At 36.1% G+C, this 24,027-nt stretch overlaps 1 protein-coding gene and 1 pseudogene across 1 annotated transcript in view; both read left to right on the forward strand.

The window, feature by feature from the left end:
- Positions 1-24,027, forward strand: part of FZD3 (frizzled class receptor 3) — an 80,012-nt gene that overhangs the window by 17,184 nt on the left and 38,801 nt on the right. Inside the window, exon 2 of the mRNA XM_072634809.1 lies at positions 551-1,076. Coding sequence (XP_072490910.1) covers positions 888-1,076 — 189 coding nt within the window. The 5' untranslated portion in view covers positions 551-887. The remainder of the gene's footprint in view (positions 1-550; positions 1,077-24,027) is intronic.
- LOC140520685 (trafficking protein particle complex subunit 2-like) lies at positions 11,408-11,815 on the forward strand (annotated as a pseudogene).

Raw genomic sequence — 24,027 nt, forward strand, 5'->3', positions numbered from 1 at the left:
TAGTAGGATGCTCTGTTGTGGGTGAAGCCACATGATTGCCATTAGTTTAAATCTGTCATTTAGAAGGTGACTTTTATGTTTCTACCCAGAATTTTCTGATAAAGCAGTTTCAAACATGAGTAAAATTCAGTATTCCTATATATTGCAATGTAAGATTTATCTTCATGAAATCTTTATACTTTAAAATTTTAATAACATATATAGTAATTATACACATTTAAAAGGAAATATATTAAACTTAGGACAATTTTATGGTCCCTCAGAAGGTAGTCTCACTTTAGATTCTGTGACAAATGAAAAGAACCATACAAAGAACTACAGTTATTAGAATCACTTAATTAATTTGTCTCTAAGTGTAGCTTATAGATCATCTCTATTATGAATTTAACCTAAGTAACATTTAAAAACTATACACAGATATTTTATGAGGATACTATGTATGTTATATAATCTGTATAATTAATGTCTTTCACCAAAGAATTTAAACATACAAATATGCTTATTGTTAGAGGAAGTACCTAATTTTTTTCTCTTCTTTTATGTTTTTCAGATCTGTCAATTAAAGGAAGAAATAGCTGGTCTACCAATATGGGATCTATTGTTTGGGAATGTGGTTAATCAACTTGACGTGTTAGTCAAATGCAATCTATGTAATAAAATGAAAAGAAAAGACAAGATGTCATTTACCTGTATTGTGAAACCAAAAACAAATACCTTTTGTCAGATGAGGTTAACAAAGTTCTGTCAACGCAAAGAATATTTAACTTTTTGCAAAGCTTAACAACAAGAAGTAAAGAAGTATTTTCAAGCAGAGACCTGCAGATGCATGATATCTAAAATTATATTAATAGAGTTGTTTATCTGAATATTATTCAGATCCAAGAAGAATGGCTATAAGTTGGATATTCTCCTATCTTTGGTCCATGACTATGTTTGTGGGGTATATAAGTGGGCACAGTTTATTTTCTTGTGAGCCTATCACCTTGAGGATGTGTCAAGACCTGCCTTATAATACTACCTTCATGCCTAATCTTCTGAATCATTATGATCAACAGACAGCAGCTTTAGCGATGGAGGTAAGCATTGTTTTAAAATAACTTTGATGTGTTGCTCTGTTATTTGTATATAATCACACACATATACATAATAACTGTAACACATAATACATGTAATATATGTGTGTATACATATATGCACATATAATATCTAGTAAGAAAAATATGCATCACTTTTGGCTTTTAGTATTCTGTATGATTGTTTCATTATCTTTTAAAATTCATTTTTGACTTAAATTATATAATAGATGGAAGAGTATATATGGGAAATATTTGTTGATTCCTTATGTTGTGCTTTTAAGTGGTGATTCAAAACCCTTAGATAGAGCTGAGATTCTGTCACCATTTGGAAGTTAAAATATAGTTACAAAGGTACTACTATATCTTTATATTAAATTATATTATTTTTATCTTTTAAGTTATGTGTTTTATTAGACTAGTTTAACTGTTCAGGTAAATGAAGATGGAAAAGACCATCTACATGTGTCCGTCATGATATGGATTATCAGTTTGTTGATTCTGAAAAATGAATATCTTGTTTTAGTTACCAAATTAATTTCTGATTCATAACTGTTTCCACAGAAACTCAAAGGACTGCCTCTACATATCTGATGCCCATCAGTGTTGTCAATTGAATTAGAATTACAATGTCATTTAAAGAAATAATTTTATTAGGATTCTTATTGAATTTTAAAATAATTCTTTAAGTAATTCCCATACTGGTTTTTAAATCTTTTTTACATCTTTTTCAACTGAGGGAATTAAATGAGTATTTTTCATTTTTAAATAATGTTTGAGTGACTAGCAAGACATTTAGCATATTTGAATGTGTAAACCTTTTTCATATATTGTATATTATGGACAAGGATACATTTTCTTTTTTACTAGTAGTGTAAGAGCTGGACCTATTTAAATTTTGATATGGAAGTAAATAGATTGGTGAAAATCTTTTTATCATGAAGATATGTTTTGTACTTTTCATTTACTTTATGTAATGATTTCAGAAGTTTAAATCCAATAGTTTTAACTTACACCTATTTTGGAAAATCAGTGTTCTATTAGAAGCTTAAGGGCACATTACTTACTAAGTGAAAATTGTACATAAGAATTGGGTTTGACAAAAAGAAATGAGGAAAAAGAAAGAAATGTGAATTATTAGCAATCATTCTAAAACAGATTACTAGCATCCTATGATTACCATGAGAACTACTTACTTTCTCCAGTTTACCCAACACCTTCTTCTCCTCCCCAAAGAAACTTCACAATAGTCAGAAAAACAGTGTTGGTTTAGACTAGCAGCAATCTCTGACCCAGTGAAATATTGTTCTTCAACTAGTGTGGAACCTTTTAATGTTAGATGGACATACTACCATATTGTTTAAAAAAATACAACAGAATATAGGTAGATTAAGAGTTGTTAGAACTGACTAAAGCACTAATTGGTAATTATCAGTTTGAATATTTTCCTGATGAAAAGAAGTTGTTTATTGGTGATACCTTCTACCCACTTATTGAGATGAGATCCATGATTTATGACTGTCAGAAGCTAAAGGTACACGGAAAGAGTCAACATAATTTACTAAATGCTTCTCTGGAGAAAAACACTAAAAGCTGAGGATGCAGCCTTTATATCAGACAATAGCCTGTGTAATTTGATGCAAAATCTACATTGTATCATTGAGAAATTTTCATTGAGGTGTTCTTAAGTGCTTACATTTCTGCGAAATTTATTTTTGCTCCGTGGACCTTAAGGTTTAATATTTCTGCAAATTGACTCTAGATGCTAGCACTTGAGTAGAGATCAGTCATCCCTTGGAGCTATGAGTCTGAATCCTGGAGCACTAATTGCACAGGTAAATTCAGCAGAGGTATTATTTCCTAAAAGCAGTGTACCTAATCATTCCCTGGGTCAGTGAACTTCTCGCTGAAGAGTCACTCTATGTTCCTAGGGCTTAGTACAGTGCCTGGCACATTGTAGCAATTTTATGATGTTCATTTATTGATAAATTTTCCTGAGATATGGTATGTTTTGACATTGTTGGAATTTTTAACTAGTGGTTTTTTTCCCCAACAACATATATGCAGTTAGTTACAAGCTAGTTGCAATGTATGGCTAGGACTACATCCTTGTTCTTGTCTTCAGTTAGTTTTATGTGCATTTGTGCATATTATTGTATTCTTATCTATAGATCAAAGATTATATGACTGGCTATAGAAAACCAGAGTGGTCTACATGTTACTTAGTGCAACCTGGCATTATGGATTCTCAGTCTTGGTCCAAGAAATAAAGTACCCTTGATAACTGTTGCTTCTCCCAAAATTTTCTGTTGTGGCCTTGTATTTTCATAGAACCATGCAACTAGAGGATTCCATTGGAACTGAGATCTTCCTTACCATATATCATGTTGCTTAGAAGCTTGGACCTATAGTTCCTGGCCTCTTGTTATAGGGAAAAGAAATGAACATTTTTAGATGCCCATGAGAAATGCTCAAATTATGATAAGTATTATTGCTTATTTGGGTATACTCAAATTGTGTGTATACTATATGTGAAACTATGTAGGAATGTTTGTGAATGTGTGTGTGTGTATATATGTCTTGTGAATCTTTGGATATGGTGTATTTCTGTGTGTTTTTGTGGAAGTGTGGTTATGACAAGAAACATTGGCATTGTAGTGATTAGAGTAAATATATAATGATTTGTTTGTTCCAGGTGATGGTGGGTATGTGTATATAACTTCTTCTGTGATTTGTGTGTGTGTTCTTTGTCAGTGCTTCTCAAAAGGATTTAAAATGCTGCCTTAACTTTGTGGCCTTTCCTTCCAGAGCAATTTTTTTAAAGTTCTCTAACAGTTTTCCTTGTTTTTTCCCCCCTTGGTATAGGTGTTTTTTATTTTACATTTTATTGTATGTTATTTTCACTTCTGAATTCTTTTCCTCTCTGCCCCTTTTCCATTCATTGAAAAGACAAGAATAGGTTCAGTGTGAATGTACATGTAGAACCTATCAAATTATACACCATCTTGTGGTGGGGGGAGAAGAGAGATGGGGAGAAAACTTGAAACTCAAAATCTTATAGAAGTGAATGTTGAAAATGAAAAATAAATAATTTTTTTTAAAAAGACAAGAAAAATAAAAGCTGATACAATTATGTAAAGTCAGGCAAAACAAATTCTGGTATTCATTGAGGTGGGGAAAGGAAAGAAAGAAAAAAGGAAAAAAGAAAATGTGCTTCTCTCTCTGGAGATAAATAGCATATTTCATCATGCAATTCCTTTGAAATTGTGGTTAATCATTGTGCTGATCAGTGTTGCTAAATCTTTCAAATTTATCTTCTTAATATTACTCTTACCATATAAATTGTTCTCCTGGTTCTGCTTACTTCTCTTTGTATTACCTCATACAAATCTTCCCAGGTTTTTCATCATTTCTTACAGCACAGTAGTATTTCATCCTATTCATATACCTTGTATATATTCATATATATATATATATATATATATATATATATATATATATATATATATCATGTATATTCTATATAGTTTATGTATCACATAACCTGTTTAGCCATTTCCTAATTTATGAACATTCTTTCAGTTTCAATTATTCACTACCATGGAAAGAGCTGCTATACATATTTTTACACATATAGTTCCTTTTCTTTTATCTGTTTGGAGTATAGACATAGTAGTGACATCACTGGGTCAAAGGATTTTCAAATTTGGTGGCTTTGGGGGCATGGTTCCAAATTGCTTTCCAGAATGGTTGGAACAGTTCACAGCTGCAACAAAAGTGCATTAAAATACTTGTTTTCCCACAGCCTTATTAGAATTTGTCATTTTCCTTCTTGGCCAATTTAGCCCATCTAAAGGTGGCAACTTAAGAGTTGTTTTAATTTTCATTTCTCTGATTACTAGTAATTTGGATCATTTTTTTATATGGCTGTTGATAGTTTTTATTTTTTTCTCTAAAAACTTTCTAGTCATATTCTTTGACATTTTATCAATCAGGGAATGGCTCTTATTCTTATAAATTTTACTCAGCTCCTTATGTATTTTAGAAATGTGTTCTTTATCAGAAGAATCTATGGTAGTTCCCCACCCCCCACCCCCATTTTCCTGCTTCCCTAATCTTAGCTGCATTGGTTTTGTTTGTGAAAAAATGTGTCTATTTTACCCTCTGTAAACCTCTTTATCTGTTGTTTGGTCATGAACTCTTTTTCCATCCATAGATTTGATGGTAATTTCTTCCATGAATCACTAATTTGCTTATGATATCACCTTTTATATCTAAATCATAGATCTATTTTGAGCTCATTTTGGTGTATAGTGAGAAATACTGGTTTAATCATAGTTTCTATTTGACAACAACTTTAACAGCTTTCCTACAAGTTTTTTTTTCACTTATGAGTTCTTTCCCCAGTAGTAGATATCTTTGGGGTTTTCAAAAGCTAGGTTACTGTGCTCATTTGCTTCTGTACATGGTATACCTAATCTCTTCTACTGATCACCCTTTCTATTTCTTACCCAGTATAGTTTGAGAACTGGCAGTGCTAAGCCCCCTTCTCGTTTTCTTTTGTTTTTAAATTGATTCCTTGGATATTCTTGACCTTTTCTTTTTTCTGCATAATATCGTATTTTTTCTGGCTCCATTAAGTAATCCTTTGGTAGTTTGAGTGGGATGACATGGAATAATAAGTAAATTAACTTAGGTAGTATGGTAATTTTTATTATATTGACTCAACCTACCCATGAGCAATTAATATTTCTCCAGTTACTTAAAGCTGCCTTTGTATGTATAAAGAGTGTTCTGTAATCATGTTCATGTTCTTGTTATGTGTTTGTCTTGGCAGGTAGACTCCCAAGTATTTTATGTTGTCTGTAGTTATTTTAAATGGAATTTCTCTTTCTATCTCTTCTTGCTGGATTTTGTTGATAATATCAGGAATGTTAATGATTTGTGTGGGGTTTTATTTATACCTTGCAATTTTGCTGACATCATTCTTTCAATTAGTTTTTTAGTTGACTCTGCAGGGGTCTCTAAATAAATCATCATATCATCTTCACAAGTGATCATTTGTTTCCTCTTTGCTGATGCTTGATCCTTCGGTTTCTTTTTCTTATCTCATTGCTATAGCTGGGATTTCTATTTCAGTATTGTATAGTAATTGTGATAATGAATATATTTGCTTTACTTCTGTCCTTATTGGAAGGCTTGTCCCCTTGGCTCTTGGGGACTACTTACAAAGGAAAGCTCTCTATATTCTCGTGCTTTCTAGGGTTTTTAATAGGAGCGTATGTTATATCAAAAAAAATTTTTTTGTATCTATTGAAATAATAATATGATTTTTGGTATCAATAAAGTCAATTGTATTTATAGTTTCCCTAATATTTAAACCAGCCTTGCATTCTTGGTATAAATTCAGCCTGGATGTAGTCTGTGATATTTGTGATATATTGCTATAATCTTTTTTTTGCTAGTATTTAAATTTTTTTCATCAGTATTCATTAGGGAAAATAGTCTTTAGTTTTCTTTCTCTCTTTGACTCTTCTTGGTTTAGTTACCAAGACCAAATTTGTATAATAGAAGGAATTTGGTAGGACTCCTTTTTTTACCTATTTTTTTCAGTTTACACAGTATTGGAATGAGTTGTTTTTTAAATGTTTGTATTGAGCAAAGAAGAAGATCTGGAAGTAAATTATAGTTGTGTGCCTCTAATCCCAGGAGCAGAGAAGTGAGTGACTCACTTTTATCCTTTAGCCCAGCTTGTAAACCTGTGGTAGAATAACCAGGGTGGGAATCCCAGATCATAGGAGAGCCAGCAGTTCAATTACTCTGAACCTGGAGAGCCTACCAGAGGGCAATAGTGGCTGAGTCAAGCAGCAGTCCACTAAAACTGCTAAACAAAGAAAAACCAGCAGACTTAAACTTGAGTCAGAAATCTGCAGATCCCAGACCACAAAGATGAAGAACAGACTTCACCCTATATCACACTATTCTGGGAGCACAGAAAACTTGAAAGGCCGCTAGCTAGAACTGTGAAAGTAATTGAAAAGCATTAAAAGAAAGAAGATAAGGCCAAACTCCCCCCAAAAGTGCACAGAGACCAGCATTAGTTAAGAAGTAGATTGGAAGAATGAGCAACTAAACAAAAAAAGAGCCCTACCAGAGAAAGATATTATAGTAACAGAAAAATTCAAGATGCAAACACAGAAAAGAATGACTCAAGACCATCTACAAGCAAATCCTCAAAGAAAAATGTAGCTTGGACACATGTCCAACAAGGATTTCCAGAAGAGTTAAAGCAAGAGTTAAAAAAAAAAAGAACTAAAAAGTGATTTTTAAAACCAAAAGAGAGTAGTAGAGTTAAAAAGAAAAAGAAAAACAAGAGTCAGGGAAGAAAAATATGAAAGCAGAATTAACAGCTTGGAAAAAGAGGTACAGAACCTTACTGGAAGAAAATAATCCCTTGAAAATTAGAGTTGGCTAAGTGAAACTGAATTGTGCCCAACTCTTCATGACTCTGTGAACCATACTGTTCATGGGATTTTCTTGGCAAAGATTCTCAAGTGATTTACCTTTTCCTTCTCCAGTGGATTAAGGCAAATAGGTAAGTTATTTAAGTCTTGTAGCCTACAGTAACAATCTACCTTACAAAATTATTGTGAGGAAGGCACTTTGTAATCTTAAAACTCTATAGAATCACATAGTTGGAAGGAAGTAGTGGGGAAAGAACTGGATTTGGAGCTAGAGCACCCAGTCTCAAATCCTGAGCCTCTTTCTTATTAACTAAACTTCAGCAAGTCATTTAACCTTTATGGTTCTCAGTTCCCTCATTTGTAAAATGAAGGGGTTGGACTAAATGGTATCTAATGTATTTTCTTCCTATGCTGAGTCTATGATCCTATTGCCTTAGAAGCCATCTACCACAATTGATACCTAAAATAGACTCCTTGACATCATACCTCATCCATCTTCTCTTGAAGACCTCCAGTGAAAGGAAAACCTTTGCATGCATAGTGATTGCATCCTGGAAAACCATCTCAGCAGATGGGCTAAACCAGGTTGAGAGTAATTGAGAGGCCTTAAAATCATCAGTGAGTTAGGATTATGTCTGTCCCTAGCATGGAAGACTTTCCCTGGTGGAATAGGCAGATGAGAACAATATGACCCTGACAGTTGCTCAAACAGTCACTGTGGAATGCTTAGAGCTTGGACAGACATCAGAAGTGCCAATATCATCCACCACATCCTGGGCCATTGCCAGTCATTTTGACTTTGGTCTGGCCACTAGATTTTGATGACTCTGGAAAAAAGAGTGAGGCTGTTGACTTTGTGGATTTCTGCCTCTCTTAAATCCAATTCACATACAAATCAAGATGTCACCTCATGATATCATTGATTCTCTTGGAAAACAAAGGACAAATGACAAAGCAAACAGGTTAAATGACTTGCCCAGGGTCATACAGCTAGTAAATGCCTGAGGTCAGATTTGAACCCAGGTCTTCATGACTCCAGGCCCAGTGTTCTATCCACTGAGCCATGTAGCTTCCCCCAATGACTCCATGAGACATCAATTAATAATAAAATAAAGTCAAAAGACTGAAAAATAGAAGAAACTGTGAAAAATTTCATAGGAAAACAACTAACCTAGAAAACAGAAAACACAGAACCAATGTATCACCTGAAAGCTATGAGTAAAAAAAAAAAATTAGATGTAATATTTAAGGAAACCATTTAAAAAATTGCCTAGGTATCATAGAATAAAAGGATAAAGTAGACATTGAGAGAATCCGCTGATGAACTCCTGAAAATCCCCAAATGAAAACTCCCAGAAATATCAAAATCCAGGGTTCCCAGTTAGTCAGTTGAGAGGAAAGAACCAGGACAGAAAAGGATGATACAGATAAATGAAGGGAACCTTAAAGAAGAGTTTCCTTAAAAATAGTAGCAGAAGGCAGGTCTGGAAGTGACAGTGGTAAGCAAATTATGTACTTCACCTACTCATTATGGCCTAGTATATAGATAGACCTGAGATAAGATACCTCAGTTCTTAGAGGGGTTAGACTTGAGATAAGGTGCATTCAGGCTGCACTGTCTTTTTGAGAGAGCAGAGTGGAAGAAAATAGAGAAAGAAGAGAGAGAAAGAAGAGAAAGAAGTCTAATACGAATGGCAGTTTATTAACAACAGAACCAGGGCTTCTTACATTTTCCTCAGCAGGCCTGATCTCATGTAGATTCAGTTATATTAGTTCCATGCTAACTTTGCCAGTTGTTTTCTTTTGAGAGGCTTAAAATGTGCAGTTTGGTTAGGAAGAACTGAAAGTGAGAAATGAACAGAGTCACATCTGAATGTTTAGTCATTTCATGGCCTTGAACTGCTCCAGATTTTGATGGTTGATCCACCCATGAAAGTATTGTGCACCCTGTAGGAAGTGCTGTGATTTCCATGTCACTTTAATAATTGTCTGTTCTCTGTCTCATATATCATAACTGTATTCTTTGTGGAATTTGACTGAAAGAAATAGAAGGCATAATTATTGACATGCTGATAACATATCTTCTATGTCTTGGAATGAGGCATCCATCCTGTTTTTATTAAAGGAGATTAAAACAAGGAGAGGGTGAAGGCAATTAAAGTGATTGCCTATTAGGTCATCAACTGTCGTTTGAACTTTTGTCATGGTTTTCCCCCCCTTAACAACAAAGTGGTAAACTGCCAAAATAAAATTTATTATCTTCTAAAATGCTATACCTCTCAGGATTTTGAAGGGAGTCTTTGATAATGTCTATTTTGTTTGGGTCCTTTAGTGGAAAATAATATAGTCAAGAAACTCAATCTGCTTTTGATAAGGTATGCATTTTTCTACTTTGGCATAGAGGTGATACTCCTGGAGATGGCTAGAGAACAGCACAGATATGTTAAGTAAGCTATGTTAAATTTGAAGTAAAAATCAGAGTATTGTTGTGTTAGGCTATCATAAATCTATCCAGGAAGTTTCCAAGGATGTCATTTACAAAGTGTTGGAATGTAATCGAGGTAATTTTATTTTCAGGTGTTTGAAGTAGGTATTCCAGATGTTAAAAGTGATTTTTTACTTATCCTCTACCTCATTTGAACAAAGTGACATGTTTCCTGAAGTTTTATTTTGGGATTGAGCCTAGCCTCTTTGTAGCCTCTCAAATAGTTTGGAGATGAAAGTAAATATGAATTTTTACATATAATTGGTTTATAGGGTCCAGAAGGCCGTGCTAAGGTATTAAGTATCTTTTTATAATTCAGTTTTCTTTTTAAAAAAGTTAACAAACATTTTTTCTCTTTCCCATTTTTCTTTCCTCCTTAATGAGAAGAAAAAAAAACATAAACATATGCATAGTCGAGCATAACAAATTCACATATTAGTCATGTTCAAAAATGTTATGTTCGATTCAGCATATTGAGTCTGTCACTTCTCTCTCAGGATGTGGGTAGCATTCCTCATCTCTAGTCCTCTGGAATCGTGATTGGTCATTATATTGATCAGAGTTCTTAAATTTTTCAGAATTATTCATTTTTATAATGTTGTTTAAGTTAACGTCCTGTTTCGTCTCGTTTCATTCTCTACCAGTTTATACAAGGTTTCCCAGTTTTTTCTAGAACTGTCTGCTTTATAATTTCTTGAAGCACAATAGTATTCTATTACATTGATAATTGATAAACCATAATTTATTCAATCATTCCCTATTTATGAGCACACAACCCCCCCTCCCAGCTTCAAATCTTTTGCTACCACAAAAAGAGCTGCTCAAAATATTTTGCATGTGAGGGTCCTTTTCCTCCTTTGATCTTTTAGGAGTATAGACCTAGTAGTGTAGCACTAGGTCTACAGAACTACATAGTTTAGTAACTTTTGGGTTAGAGTTCCAAATTCCTTTCCAGAGTAGCATGAGCAGTTCATAGCGCGACCAACAGTGCATTCCTTTACCTGTTTTCCTGAACCCTGACCAATATTTATCACTGTACTTTTTTTGGTCAGTTTTGCCAGTCTGATGGATATTAACTAGAATCTCAGAATGGCTTAATTTGTATTTCTCTAATTTTTAATGATTTGGAGCATATTTACATATGGCTATTGATTGCTTTTATTTCTTCTTTAGAAAGCTGCCTAATTGCATCCTTTATCATTTATCAATTTAGGAGTAGTTCATATTCTTATAAATTTAAATCAGTTCCATATGTATCTTAGAAATGTGTGCTTTGGACTGTGGTAGAGGTTCCAGTTGGAGCCTGACTGTCTGAGGAGGGAGAATGACTGGTGTGGTTGAGGCAGGTGCTATCTTCTGCCCACAAGACCTATGCATTGGAGACTATGTCTGGAAGCTTCTACTTTGTAATCTTAGGCCATCATAGTCAGTTTTTTAAATGGAATTTTTATCAGCTGGAATCTAAGGATGCCTGTTGTCATTTGAACCACTGTAGCTTATGTAGCCCTTGACCTAGGAGATGAAAATATGTGACTGTCTAACAATATGTACCTGAAAACTGTACACAAATTGAATGAGTGGTTTGTTTCTGCTTTTGTTACTGCAGGTCATATGAGATTTATTATGCTAAGTGATGTAATACAAGAAGATGGAATAAAGAACTTACTTAGTGATGTATATGATTTATATATAAAATTTACAGTGAATCCATTTTATGAATCAAATTTACCTGGTTAATCAATGCATTTGACAGAAAAGTTCAGTTCCTTGGAAAGAAACACCTTCTAAGCTGAATGAATACAGAAACCTTAAATAGGTGATGTCATAGTTTGCACTGTAAGTAACTAAAAGTCAGTCAAGTTTATTGTGTCTAGTCTTGGCTTTCTAAGCCTCTGTAAATTAACCTCCTTTCTACTTAGAAAGACTATAGGGCACCTTTTATTGTCATTGTTGCAGATGATACAACCAAAATAACTTATACTTTGGAAAAATAGTGTATTTATGAAGAATACTAGATGAAGTGCCCTGACAATTATTTTTGCTTTAAAAATTGTTTAGAAGATTCTACTTTAACTAGTGTAATATAATCTTCTTAATTAAACTAAGTTAGGCAAATGTCATATTGTTGATTTGGTTAACATCTTAAATTGAAATATAAAAGTTAGCTCACAATGGGAAACAAAATTTACAGCATATACATGGAGTTTTAAATTTATAAATATAGGTTATATTCGTACTGCTCAAGAAAAGATTTTTGTGTCAAATTTTGTATTATTTATCTGAAAGTATGAAGTATTAAGTCTGGCAGTAGTACCAAAAAGACAGAAAACTTAGACCATGTATATAAGACTCTACCTATAAATGAAATGAAGTAGTTGCCAGGATCAAAAGTTAAGTACGTAAATAGTACGCCTTCGCATAATCTTTTGTCACTGTCATATATTTTGAGTCTTGAGGATGTTTTCTTTCTTCAACAAGAGTAACAAGAATGATAACTGCATTTCCTCTTGATAAATTAGTTTTATATTTTTGTAAAGGTATTTGAGTTAATTGCATATTTTAGCTTTCAAGAATAACCTGAATTACATTAAAGTTTAGCAGTTTGGTAGTACGCTTATGGATTATAACCAGTAAAGTTGACTGGGGTTTTTTGCATTGTAGAAAGTATAGTTTCTTATTCTGTAAATTATGTGTTATGTTTGTAAACAGGTGACATTATTATAACCAAATAGGTCCCCGAAAAGCTACAAATGTCTAGAGAAGCATTATTGAATTCACTATGATAAAAGGGAACTTTTAAGTAAAAAAAAGAGAGAAAAAAAATGAGTCTTTTGTCAGAGAAATTTGCTGCAAAGATTTTTTTAACCTAGTAGCCTGTTTCCCTTTCTATTTTAACTGCGATAGTTCTGTTTGTACAAAATCTCTTTAATTTTCTGTAATCAGCATTGTCTTGTCTTTTCTGATTCTCTCTAGCCCTTGCTTGATCGTGAACTCTTTCCATAGATCTGAAAAGTAATTTCATCTGTGATCCTCTAATCTGTTTATAATATGACTTTTTACATCTAAGTCATGTATGCATTTGGAACTTTTCTTGGTATGTACTGTGAGATGTTGGTTTAAACCTAACTTCTCTCAGAATGTTTTCTAGTTTTCCAGATTTACTACAGATACTTGGTTCATGGTCGAGGAAGCAATGCTTCTTCTGTGAATATTGTACTATTTTGATTTATGTATAGGAGAAAATATGTAAAGTGTTGACTCTGCCTTTAAGGTTGTATTTTGATCTACCAAGAAAAATTCTTTTTTATAGTCAGCAAATAAGCACAATGGAATCTTGTCTTCTTCAGCCCTTTCAGTCAGTTGCTAAATCATGCCATTGTTGTACTCACAACCTTGTTCACATCCTTCCCTTTTCACTGCTCACATAGCCACCACCTTCAACAAGAACCTCGTCACCCTCTTCCTGAAATATGACAGTAGCCTACTTATTGGTCTTTTTACCTCAAGGCTTTCCTACTCCAGTCCATTTACTGCACTGCTGCCAAATTGATTTTGCTCAGCACAAGCCTGGCCTTGTCACTCCCCTACATAATAAACTCTAGGTTAAAATGAGAATTCTTCTATTTAGCTTTTAAAGCGCTTTACAACCTAGCCTCAGACTGCTTTTGTAGCCTTATTGTACGTTATTTCCCTTCCTTTATGCTACAAGCTAGCCAAACAAGCCTTTTTTGCTGCTCTTTACATATGCTATTCCATCTCCCATTTCCATGCCTTTTACTGGCGATTCTATATGCCTGCTCTGCCCTCCTCCTTAACATCTGCTTCTTAGAAGCCTTTGTTTCCTTCAAGATTCAGTTCAAGCGTATCTTTTATAGGAAACCTTTCCTGATCCTCCCTAGCCCATCAATCCCTAAATAACCTTGCATTTATTTTGCATGTGTTCTGTATGTTCTTGTAATATACATTTATGTAGGTAAATATCTCTCCTGATTGACTGAAAGCTTCTTGAGGGCAGCTACTGTTTCTTTTTTGTTTTAGTATCCCCAGTACTGTCATAATTCCTGGAAAATAGTAGATATTTAATAAATTCTTTTTTGATTGACTTCTGTGACTGTAAAAGTATTTACTCAGCTATATACCTTTTTTTGCAGCTAGGTAGAGCAGTGGGCCTGGACTCAGGAAGTCTTGAATTCAAATCCAACCTTGGATACTAATTAGCTTTGTATCTTGAACAAGTCATTTACAATATATTTACCTCAGTTTCCTCCACTTTAAAATGGAGACAATAGTAGTACCTGCCTCCCAGGGTTGTTGTTAGGGAAGATCAAAATGCTTAGCACAGTGCCTCCCATATAATGGACACTATATAAATGCTAGCTATTATTATTATAATTATGTTATTAAGGGGATTTGTTCTATGAAGTTTGGACTTATACTCGATTCATTATATAGTTATCCCTTCCACATCATGGGGCTTGGGCGTGGCCCTCCCGTGATCTGAAAAATTCACATAAAATTTTTTGACCCTCTCTTTATGCCAGAGAAGTCATCTGAATTTTTTTCTTTTTCTTTTTATAGGATGTTTACATTGTAAATATTTGTAAAATTTGGGTTACGTATTTGATCATGAGCTATATTATACATATATTTTATGCTTTTCTTTAAAAAAATTATATTGCCAATAACAAAATTCATCTGAAAGAACAAAATGTTAAGAAGATCAAGGGAATCAATGAAAAAATGTGAAGGTAGGTGGCCTAGCAGTATTGCTTCTTAAAGTAGTAATTGTCAAAACAGTCTGGTACTGACTAAGAAATAGAGTGGTAGATTAGTGGAATAGATTAGATATAGTAATTAGTACTACATTTAGAGTAGTAAATGACCATAGTAATCCAGTGTTTGATAAACCCAAAGATCCAAGCTTTTGGGACAAGAATTCACTATTTGACAAAAGTTGTAGGAAAAGTGGAAAACAGTTTGGCAGAAACTACTTATAGACCAGGCTCTCACACCATATACCAAGATAAGGTCAAAATGAGTACGTGGTTTAGGCATAAAAAGATGATATAAGCAGATTAGCATGGAAAATTTTACCTATGAGATGTGTGGATAAGGGAAGAATTTATGCCTAATCAAGAAACAGGAGTATTAGGAGATATAAAATGGATATTTTTATTATATTAAATTAAAAAAGATTTTGCACAGACAAAATCAATGCGACTAGGAAACTAGGATTAGAATGAAAGCAAAAAACTGAGGAAAATTTTTTTACTTCAAGTTCTCTGATAAAGGTCTCATTTCTCAAATACTTAGAGAATTCAGTCAAATTTATAAGAGTACAAGTCATTCTCTAATTAACGTGGTTAAAATTATATGAATAAACAGTTTAAAGAAGAAATCAAAACTGTCTATATTCATATTTGTAAAGTACTCTAAATCACCATTAACTAGAAAAATGTAAATTAAAACACCTCTGAGGTACCATCTCATACTTGGCTAATATAGCAGAAAAGAAAATGACAAATATTGGAGAGGATGTAGAACATTTGGGACACCAATGCATGGTGGAGTTGTGAATTGATCCAACCATCATGGAGAACAATTTGGAACTATGTCCAAAGATCTGTAAATCTACATATCCTTTGACCCAGCAATGTCCTGGATCATCTCCAGTCATCCTGATGAATATCTGGTCACTAGATTCAGATGGCTCTGGAGGAGAAGTGAGGTTGGTGACCTTGCACAGCCCTCCCTCACTCAAAACAAAGTCAAGTGCAAGTCATGTCATTTCTCTGATGGCATGGTCTTCTTTAGCAACAAAGGACGGACACAACATTTGTGAGTAGACACAGCGGCCTAAATGGGGACCCAGCTAGCTGGGTAACTCACCTCCTTCTGTCTGTCCCCCCTCCCCTTCCTTCTCCTCTCCAAAGGAAGGTAAATTTGGATGGCCAGGAGATGCCCAGTTGACTTGGGTTTTACTGGCTAGATCTCTTCCCCTTCCCCTTCCCCTTCCCTTCCCTTTCCTTTCCTTTCTCAAAACCTTAAACCTACTGTACTCTGAAGCTCATACATTGGAGGACTCTAGGTCCCTGCCTAAGGGCTCTCTTCTGAACTCTCCTGGCTTAAGAGTGATTTTCAATAGTAACTATTGCTGTTTCCCACCCAGCTTGAAGTCTTTCCTTTTCTTGGCCTCATTAAAAGGACCATGCCCTGGCTACTTCTTAAAGAGGCCTATTCAGTGAATGAGCATTGCCTCACCCTAAGTGAGTACCTGCGAACACCTTGGCCTAAAGGGCCCAAGGTCTTCCAGTGCATCCTGGGTCATCTCCAGTCATCCTGGTAAATATCTCGTTGCTAGATTCAGATGGCTCTGGAGGAGAAGTGAGGCTGGTGACCTGCATAGCCCTCCCTCGCTCAAAACAAAGTCAAGTGCAAGTCATGTCATCATTTCTCTGATGACATGGTCTTCTTCAGCAATGAAGGACAAACACAACAACAACCACTACTAGATCTGTGTCCCAAAGAGATCAAAGAAAAAGGAAAAAATGTCTATATATACAAAAATATTTATAGTAACTCTTTTTGTGGTGGCAAGGCATTGGAAATTGTTGTCCATCAATTGGGTAATGGCTGAACAAGTTGTGGTATATGATTTTGATATAATACTATTGTGTGTGAAGAGCATGATGCTTTCAAGGAAAACCTGGAAAAACTTACATGAACTGATGCAAAGTGAAGTGAGCAGAACCAGGAGAACATTGTATACAGGAATAACAATATTGTATGATGATCAGCTGTGAATGATTTAGCTATTCTCAGCAATACAGTGATCCAAGATAATTCCAAAGAACTTATGATGAAAAATGCTATGCACCTCTAGAGAAAGAACTGATGGAGTCTGAATGAAGATTGAAGCATACTTTTTAAAACTTTTCTTTATTTTTGTTTTTTTTAATTTGGGTTTTCTTTTGCAACATGGCTAATATAGAAATATGTTTTACATGACTTCACATGTATGATCTGCTGCCTTCTCAAAATGGAGGGGATAGAGAAAGGGAGAGAATATCCAACTCAATTTTTAAAAAATAAATCTGTAAAAATTTTACATGTAATTGAGAAAAATAAAATAAAAATATTGTATTATATTACCACAATTAATTTTTAATTGGTTGTAGCTCTTTTTCCCCCTTGCATATCAGTGACCTTTGATATGCCTTCAATAGAACTTCTCAGGTCATTTTGAGCAGGCTAATAAATTGAAATATTAGGAGCTATCCAGCATGGAACAATTTCTTCAGCCTACACATAATGAGGTAGTCATAATTAGGTGCATTAAAGAACTTGAAAATTTTTCTCCCATACTGTCTGTTTTAGTATGCGCTTAAAGGGGAAAGAAGTATTATGTAATGGATGAACACTGGGGCAAAATTCTGGAAACCTATGTCCTAATTAATCCTAATTATGCTAATAACTTTCTGTGTGACCTTAGGCAAATCACTTAATTTCTCTGTTTCCTAGTTTCTCCTATGTGTATGTATTTGCCTTAACTACTTCATAGACCTAATCAATTGAATTATCATGAAAATAGAGTTAATAATGAAAATAGCTGACATTTAAATAGTTCTTTAAGATTTCAGAGTTCATTTGAAATCTTTACATGTATTAGGTCATTTGATGCAACCACCAAAGTAGAGTGCTGCTATTAATCTCATTTTAAAAGATAAAACTAAAAAGCTCTGAGGTTAAATGACCTCACCTAGGTTACACAGCTAGTAATGCAAATATATGTGCATGAATGTCTGGGAAAATTGTAAAAGTGCTGTGCACATGCAAAGCATCATTATTCTTTGTTGCTTCTCACACTGTGTTTAATGAAGCCATGTTTAAACAGGTGGTGGGAAGTATATTTGAAGCTTGAACAATATAGGATACACTGCTACTTGTGACTAGTGTCAGGGAGTTAGGATCTTGCCAGCATCAGGTGGAAGGAGTTGTTCATCCCCCTTCTTCCTCCCCCCATTTTTGGAGAGAGTAGATAATATGACCACTTTGCTTTATCAAGTAACTTGAATAATGGGCTCCTCAGGGGCATGATCCCTCTCAGTTCTAGTCTATTCTAAGAATAGGATCAACTCCTGGACAAGGCTGTGGATACTTATCCCTTTTTCCTTTTTTATTGAGGAGGCCCAGCCACTAATGCTTCCACTGTAGTTTAACCTTTCAGTTGATAGAGAAGCAAACTTTTAAAGAATAAGAAAGATAAGGAAAGCATGAAAGGAGGAATAAAAGAAGTAGAGGAAGAAAAGGAAAAAAATAAAGAAAAAAGATCTTAATTCTAGGATATGTAATTTTGTTATATATCTTGCTCATTGCAAATTTCAGCCTCACTATAATTTAACAATGGTCTTTGAGGGTTGTCATAGTAGGGAAAATGTATTACCCTGCTGTCAGTCTGGTGAAGAGCCTCTCTAAATTTAGGTAATTTGGTCCTTAAATAATATGCCCATAATTTTGCTGGACGCATACTTGAAGCTTTTCCATCATGAGAAGAATCTGATAGATTTTGCAGTATGCCTACATCAGATATGAGGTAAACCCTAATGCTTCTTAGTGGCACCAGAGTTGGACTCCTTTAATCTAATTCTACTAGTTTCTTTCTGGCCTGAGAAAACACCTAGAGAACCTTTTGAAAGCAGCAATTTTATTTAGCACATACTTTATCTCTGAGACATCATAGGTAGCCAGAGCTATGAATAGTACTGCCCTTGTGGAGATACTTATAGTAATCTAAAAACCAGGGACTTGACCCCTCCATCTTCCTTGAGTGTTATTTTTTGGTAAATAGAAATTACATTGAAAACTTTTAATTATAGTGAGAAATTTCTGCTTTAAACCTGTAATTGGATTTTTCAGGTATTTGTAGAATTTAGGGTACTCTAGGGTCTGGTATACAGCTTAATTAAGATAGAAAAGAGATGATTATTATCGTTATTTGCTTTGTAAATTTGTAAGATAAGGTTCAGTATAATTCAACAAACATTTATTAAATACCTACTGTGTAAGGCACTACTAGGGTATTGGAGATATAAAGTAGAAAGTAGTCCCTGCTTTCAAGGTGCTTATATACTGTACAGTCCTAGGATTCATGAGGCAGCTGGGTAGCTCAATGGATAGAGCTCTGGGTCTAGAGTCAAGAAGATCCAAGCTCAAATCCATCCTCAAATACTTACTACCTGTGTGGCCCTGGTGTATATAAAGTGAATCTTAGTGTAAGTAAGGTGGATTTTAGTGTATGTAAAGTAAATTTTGTTATTTCTCAAGAGTTTAGTTTCCCAGCCATAACAATCAACAGTTCTCAAGTATTAGATATGAGTTCCCACAGTTATGGTTCAAAATATCTCCACCACGCTTGGGCATTGTTATGAAATGGTAAATAACATAAACATCAGTGATTTGTAGGCGGCGACGAGATGGCAGAGTAACAGCACAGACTTTCTAGAGTGCTCCCACCAAGCCCAGCCAAATGCCTATAAAAAAATAGCTCTAAACAAATTCTGGAGCTGCAGAACCCACAAAATGAAGAAGTGAAGCAAATCTCCAGCCCAAAACAGCCTAGAAGGACACTGTGAGGTGCCTGTCGCTCCACGTTGGGAGCAGAGTACAGTCCAATGTGGGCTGCAGGTACACTGAGAAGACTAGAGCAGGCCTTGGGGAGACTGAATCTCTCACACCTGTGGTGGTTTCCAGACTTCATGGCCCCAAAATGCTGAAGATAAATTGGAAGGTCATTGGGAAAAGCCTGTGGGACTAGTGCAGGAGAGGGGTGAGGGGGTGGAGGAACCCATGACAACCACAGCAGCAGTAGGGGCAGAGACAATGACTGTTTCTGGAGCTCAAGGCTCACAGATTGTGGGGGGGATCAAGTGGCTGACAGTACACCCCTCTACCGCCACTGGAAGCAGAGAACTACGTCGACAAAGAGCTCAAAAGTCAAATAAATGGCTGGGGCAATGAGCAAAACCAGAAAAAGAATCATACAATAGAATCTTACTTTGGTGACAAGGAAGACCAAAGCATGCAAACAGAAGGAAACAAAGTCAAAGCTCCTCTATCCAAAGCCTCCAAGAAAAATATGAATTAGTCTCAGGCAATGGAAGAGTTAAAAAGGATTTTGAAAATCAAATAAGAGAGGAGGAGGAAAAATTGGGAAGAGAGATGAGAGTGATGCAAGAGCATCATTAAAAAAAAGAGTCATCTGCTTGCTAAAGGAGACCCAAAAAATGCTGAAAAAAATAACACTTTAAAAAAATAGACTAACCCAAATAGCAAAAGAGATCCAAAAAGCCAGTGAGGAAAAGAATGCCCTAAAAAGCTGAATTAGTCAGATGGAAAAAAGAGATCCAAAAGCTCACTGAAGAAAATAATTCCTTAAAGATTATAATGGAGCAGATGGAAGCTCATGACTTTATGAAAAAATCAAGAAATTATAAAACAAAATCAAGGGAAAGAAAAAAATAGCAGACAATGTGAAATATCTCGTTGAAAAAAACAACTGACCTGGAAAATAGATCCAGGAGAGACAGTTTAAAAATTATGGGACTACCTGAAAGCCATGATCAAGAAAAGAGCCTAGACATCATCTTTCATGAAATTATCAAGGAAAACCGCCCTGATATTCTAGAACCGGAAGGTAAAATAAATATTGAAAGAATCCACTGATTCGGGGGGCGGAGCCAAGATGGCGGAGTAGAAAGACGCACATACACATAGCTCTGAACCCACAACCCATAGAATGGCTACAGGGAAGTAACTCACGGCGAATTCCGCACCCAGAGGCCACGGAACATTGGAGCGAGGGAGATTTCTGTTCCAGAGAGACCTGCAAACCTCTTGCGGGGGGTCCTTCGCGCCGTGGACTGGGCGCCGGGACTGGGAGCTGAGTGCAGCCCTGCGGCGGCCGCGGCACCGAGAGGAAAAGATCCGAGCAGGCTTCACAGACAGGATCTCCAGCGGCCACGCGGGTCCCTCCACCCACAGAGGGATCTGCAAACCTCTCGCAAAAGGTCCATCGCGCTGCAGACACAAAGCCCAGCCCAGACCTGCTGCGGCCACGGCTGCGGCACCGAGAGAAACAGATTCGAGCAGGCTTCAGGGACGGGATCTCCAGCGGCCGCACAAGTCCCTCCACCCACAGGTGACAGGGGTGGGTGAGAGAGTCTCTTTGGCGGGTCGAGAGGGGAGTGGGGTGCCCCCATAATTCAGGCCCCCCCCGGGAGGTAGAAGCTGAGAGGCGGCTGCAGACAGGGGCTCCCCAAGCGGGCGGGAGCTTGAATCCATTGCGGAAGGTCTGCGCATAAACCCCCTGAGGGAACTGAGCCTGAGAGGTGGCCCTGCCCCGATCTCAGCACCAGATCATAATCTCATACTGAATAACAGCCCTGCCCCCGCCAAAAGCCCTGAGGCTGGAAGCAGCATTTGAATCTCAGACCACAAACACGGGCTGGGAGGATCAGGAGGTGAGGTGGGTGTGAGGAAAATATTCAGAGGTCAAGTCACTGGCTGGGAAAATGCCCAGAAAAGGGAAAAGAAATAAGACTATAGAAGGTTACTTTCTTGGCGAACAGGCATTTCCTCCCTTCCTTTCTGATGAGGAAGAACAATGTTTACCATCAGGCAAAGACACAGAAATCAAGGCTTCTGTGTCCCAGCCCACCCAATGGGCTCAGGCCATGGAAGAGCTCAAAAAGAATTTTGAAAATCAAGTTAGAGAGGTGGAGGAAAAGCTGGGAAGAGAAATGAGAGACATGAAGTCAAAGCATGAACAGCAGATCAGCTCCCTGCTAAGGGAGACCCAAAAAAATGTTGAAGAAATTAACACCTTGAAAACTAGCCTAACTCAATTGGCAAAAGAGGTTCAAAAAGCCAATGAGGAGAAGAATGCTTTCAAAAGCAGAATTAGCCAGATGGAAAAGGAGATTCAAAAGCTCACTGAAGAAAATAGTTCTTTCAAAATTAGAATGGCACAGATGGAGGCTAATGACTTTATGCAAAACCAAGAAATCACAGAACAAAGAGAGAAGAATGGAAAAATGGAAGATAATGTGAAATATCTCATTGGAAAAACAACAGACCTGGAAAATAGATCCAGGAGAGACAATTTAAAAATTATGGGACTACCTGAAAGCCATGATCAAAAGAAGAGCCTAGACATCATCTTTCATGAAATTATCAAGGAAAACTGCCCTGAGATTCTAGAACCAGAGGGCAAAATAAATACCCAAGGAATCCACAGAACACCGCCTGAAAGAGATCCAAAAAGAGAAACTCCTAGGAACATTGTGGCCAAATTCCAGAGTTCCCAGGTCAAGGAGAAAATACTGCAGGCAGCTAGAAAGAAACAATTCAAGTATTGTGGAAATACAATCAGGATAACACAAGATCTAGCAGCCTCTACATTAAGGGATCGAAGGGCATGGAACAGTATATTCCAGAAGTCAAAGGAACTAGGACTAAAACCAAGAATCACCTACCCAGCAAAACTGAGTATAATACTTCAGGGGAAAAATTGGTCTTTCAATGAAATAGAGGATTTTCAAGTATTCTTGATGAAAAGACCAGAGCTGAAAAGAAAATTTGACTTTCAAACACAAGAATGAAGAGAACCATGAAAAGGTGAACAGCAAAGTGAAGTCATAAGGGACTTACTAAAGCTGAACTGTTTACATTCCTACATGGAAAGACAATATTTGTAACTCTTGAAACATTTCAGTATCTGGGTACTGGGTGGGATTACACATGCACACACGCTCACATACACAGAGACAGAGTGCACAGAGTGAATGGAATAGGATGGGATCATATCTTTAAAACAAAATGAAATCAAGCAGTGAGAGAGAAATATATTGGGAAGAGAAAGGGAGAAATTGAATGGGGCAAATTATCTCTCATAAAAGAGGCAATCAAAAGACTCATTAGTGGAGGGATAAAGAGGGGAGGTGAGAGAAAAACATGAAGTCTACTCTCATCACATTCCACTAAAGAAAAGAATAAAGTGCACACTCATTTTGGTAGGAAAACCTATCTCACAATACAGGAAAGTGGGGGATAAGGGGACAAGCAGGGTGGGGGGGATGATAGAAGGGAGGGCATGAGGAGGAGAGTGCAATTCGAGGTCGACACTCATGGGGAGGGATAGGATCAAAAGAGAATAGAAGTAATGGGGGACAGGATAGGTTGGAGGGAAATATAGTTAGTCCTATACAGCACAACTATTATGGAAGTCATTTGCAAAACTACACAGATTTGGCCTATATTGAATTGCTTGCCTTCCAAAGGGAAGGGGTGGAGAGGGAGGGAGGTAAAGAAGGTGGAACTCAAAGTGTTAGGATCAACTGTCGAGTAATGTTCTTGCCAATAGGAAATAAGAAAAACAGGTAAAGGGGTATAGAAAGCTATCTGCCCCTACAGGACAAAAGAGAAGATGGAGACAAGGGCAGAGAGGGATGATAGAAGAGAGAGCAGATTGGTCATAGGGGCAATTAGAATGCTTGGTGTTTGGGGGGGGAGGGGATAAAAGGGGAGAAAATTTGTAACCCAAAATTTTGTGAAAATGAATGTTAAAAGTTAAATAAATAAATTTAATAAACCTAAAAAAAAAAAAAAAAAAAAAAAAGAATCCACTGATTCCCTCCTGAAAGAGATCAGAAAAGAAAAACTCCTAGGAATATTGTAGTCAAATTCCAAAGTTTCCAGGTCAAGGAGAAAATATTGCAAGCAGCCCAGAAGAAGCAATTTGAGTGTTGTGGAAATATAATCAGGATAACCCAAGATCTAGCAGCCTCTCCATTAAGGGATATCAGGGCATGGAATATGATATTCCAGGAGTCAGAGGAGCTAGGATTAAAACCAAGAATCACCTATCCAGCAAAACTGAGTATAATATTTCAGGGGGAAAAAATGGTAATTCAATGAAATACAGGACTTTCAAGCATTCTTGATGAAA

The sequence above is a fragment of the Notamacropus eugenii genome, chromosome 1 (assembly GCF_028372415.1).
Source record: "Notamacropus eugenii isolate mMacEug1 chromosome 1, mMacEug1.pri_v2, whole genome shotgun sequence".
NCBI classification, from domain to species: Eukaryota; Metazoa; Chordata; class Mammalia; order Diprotodontia; family Macropodidae; genus Notamacropus; species Notamacropus eugenii.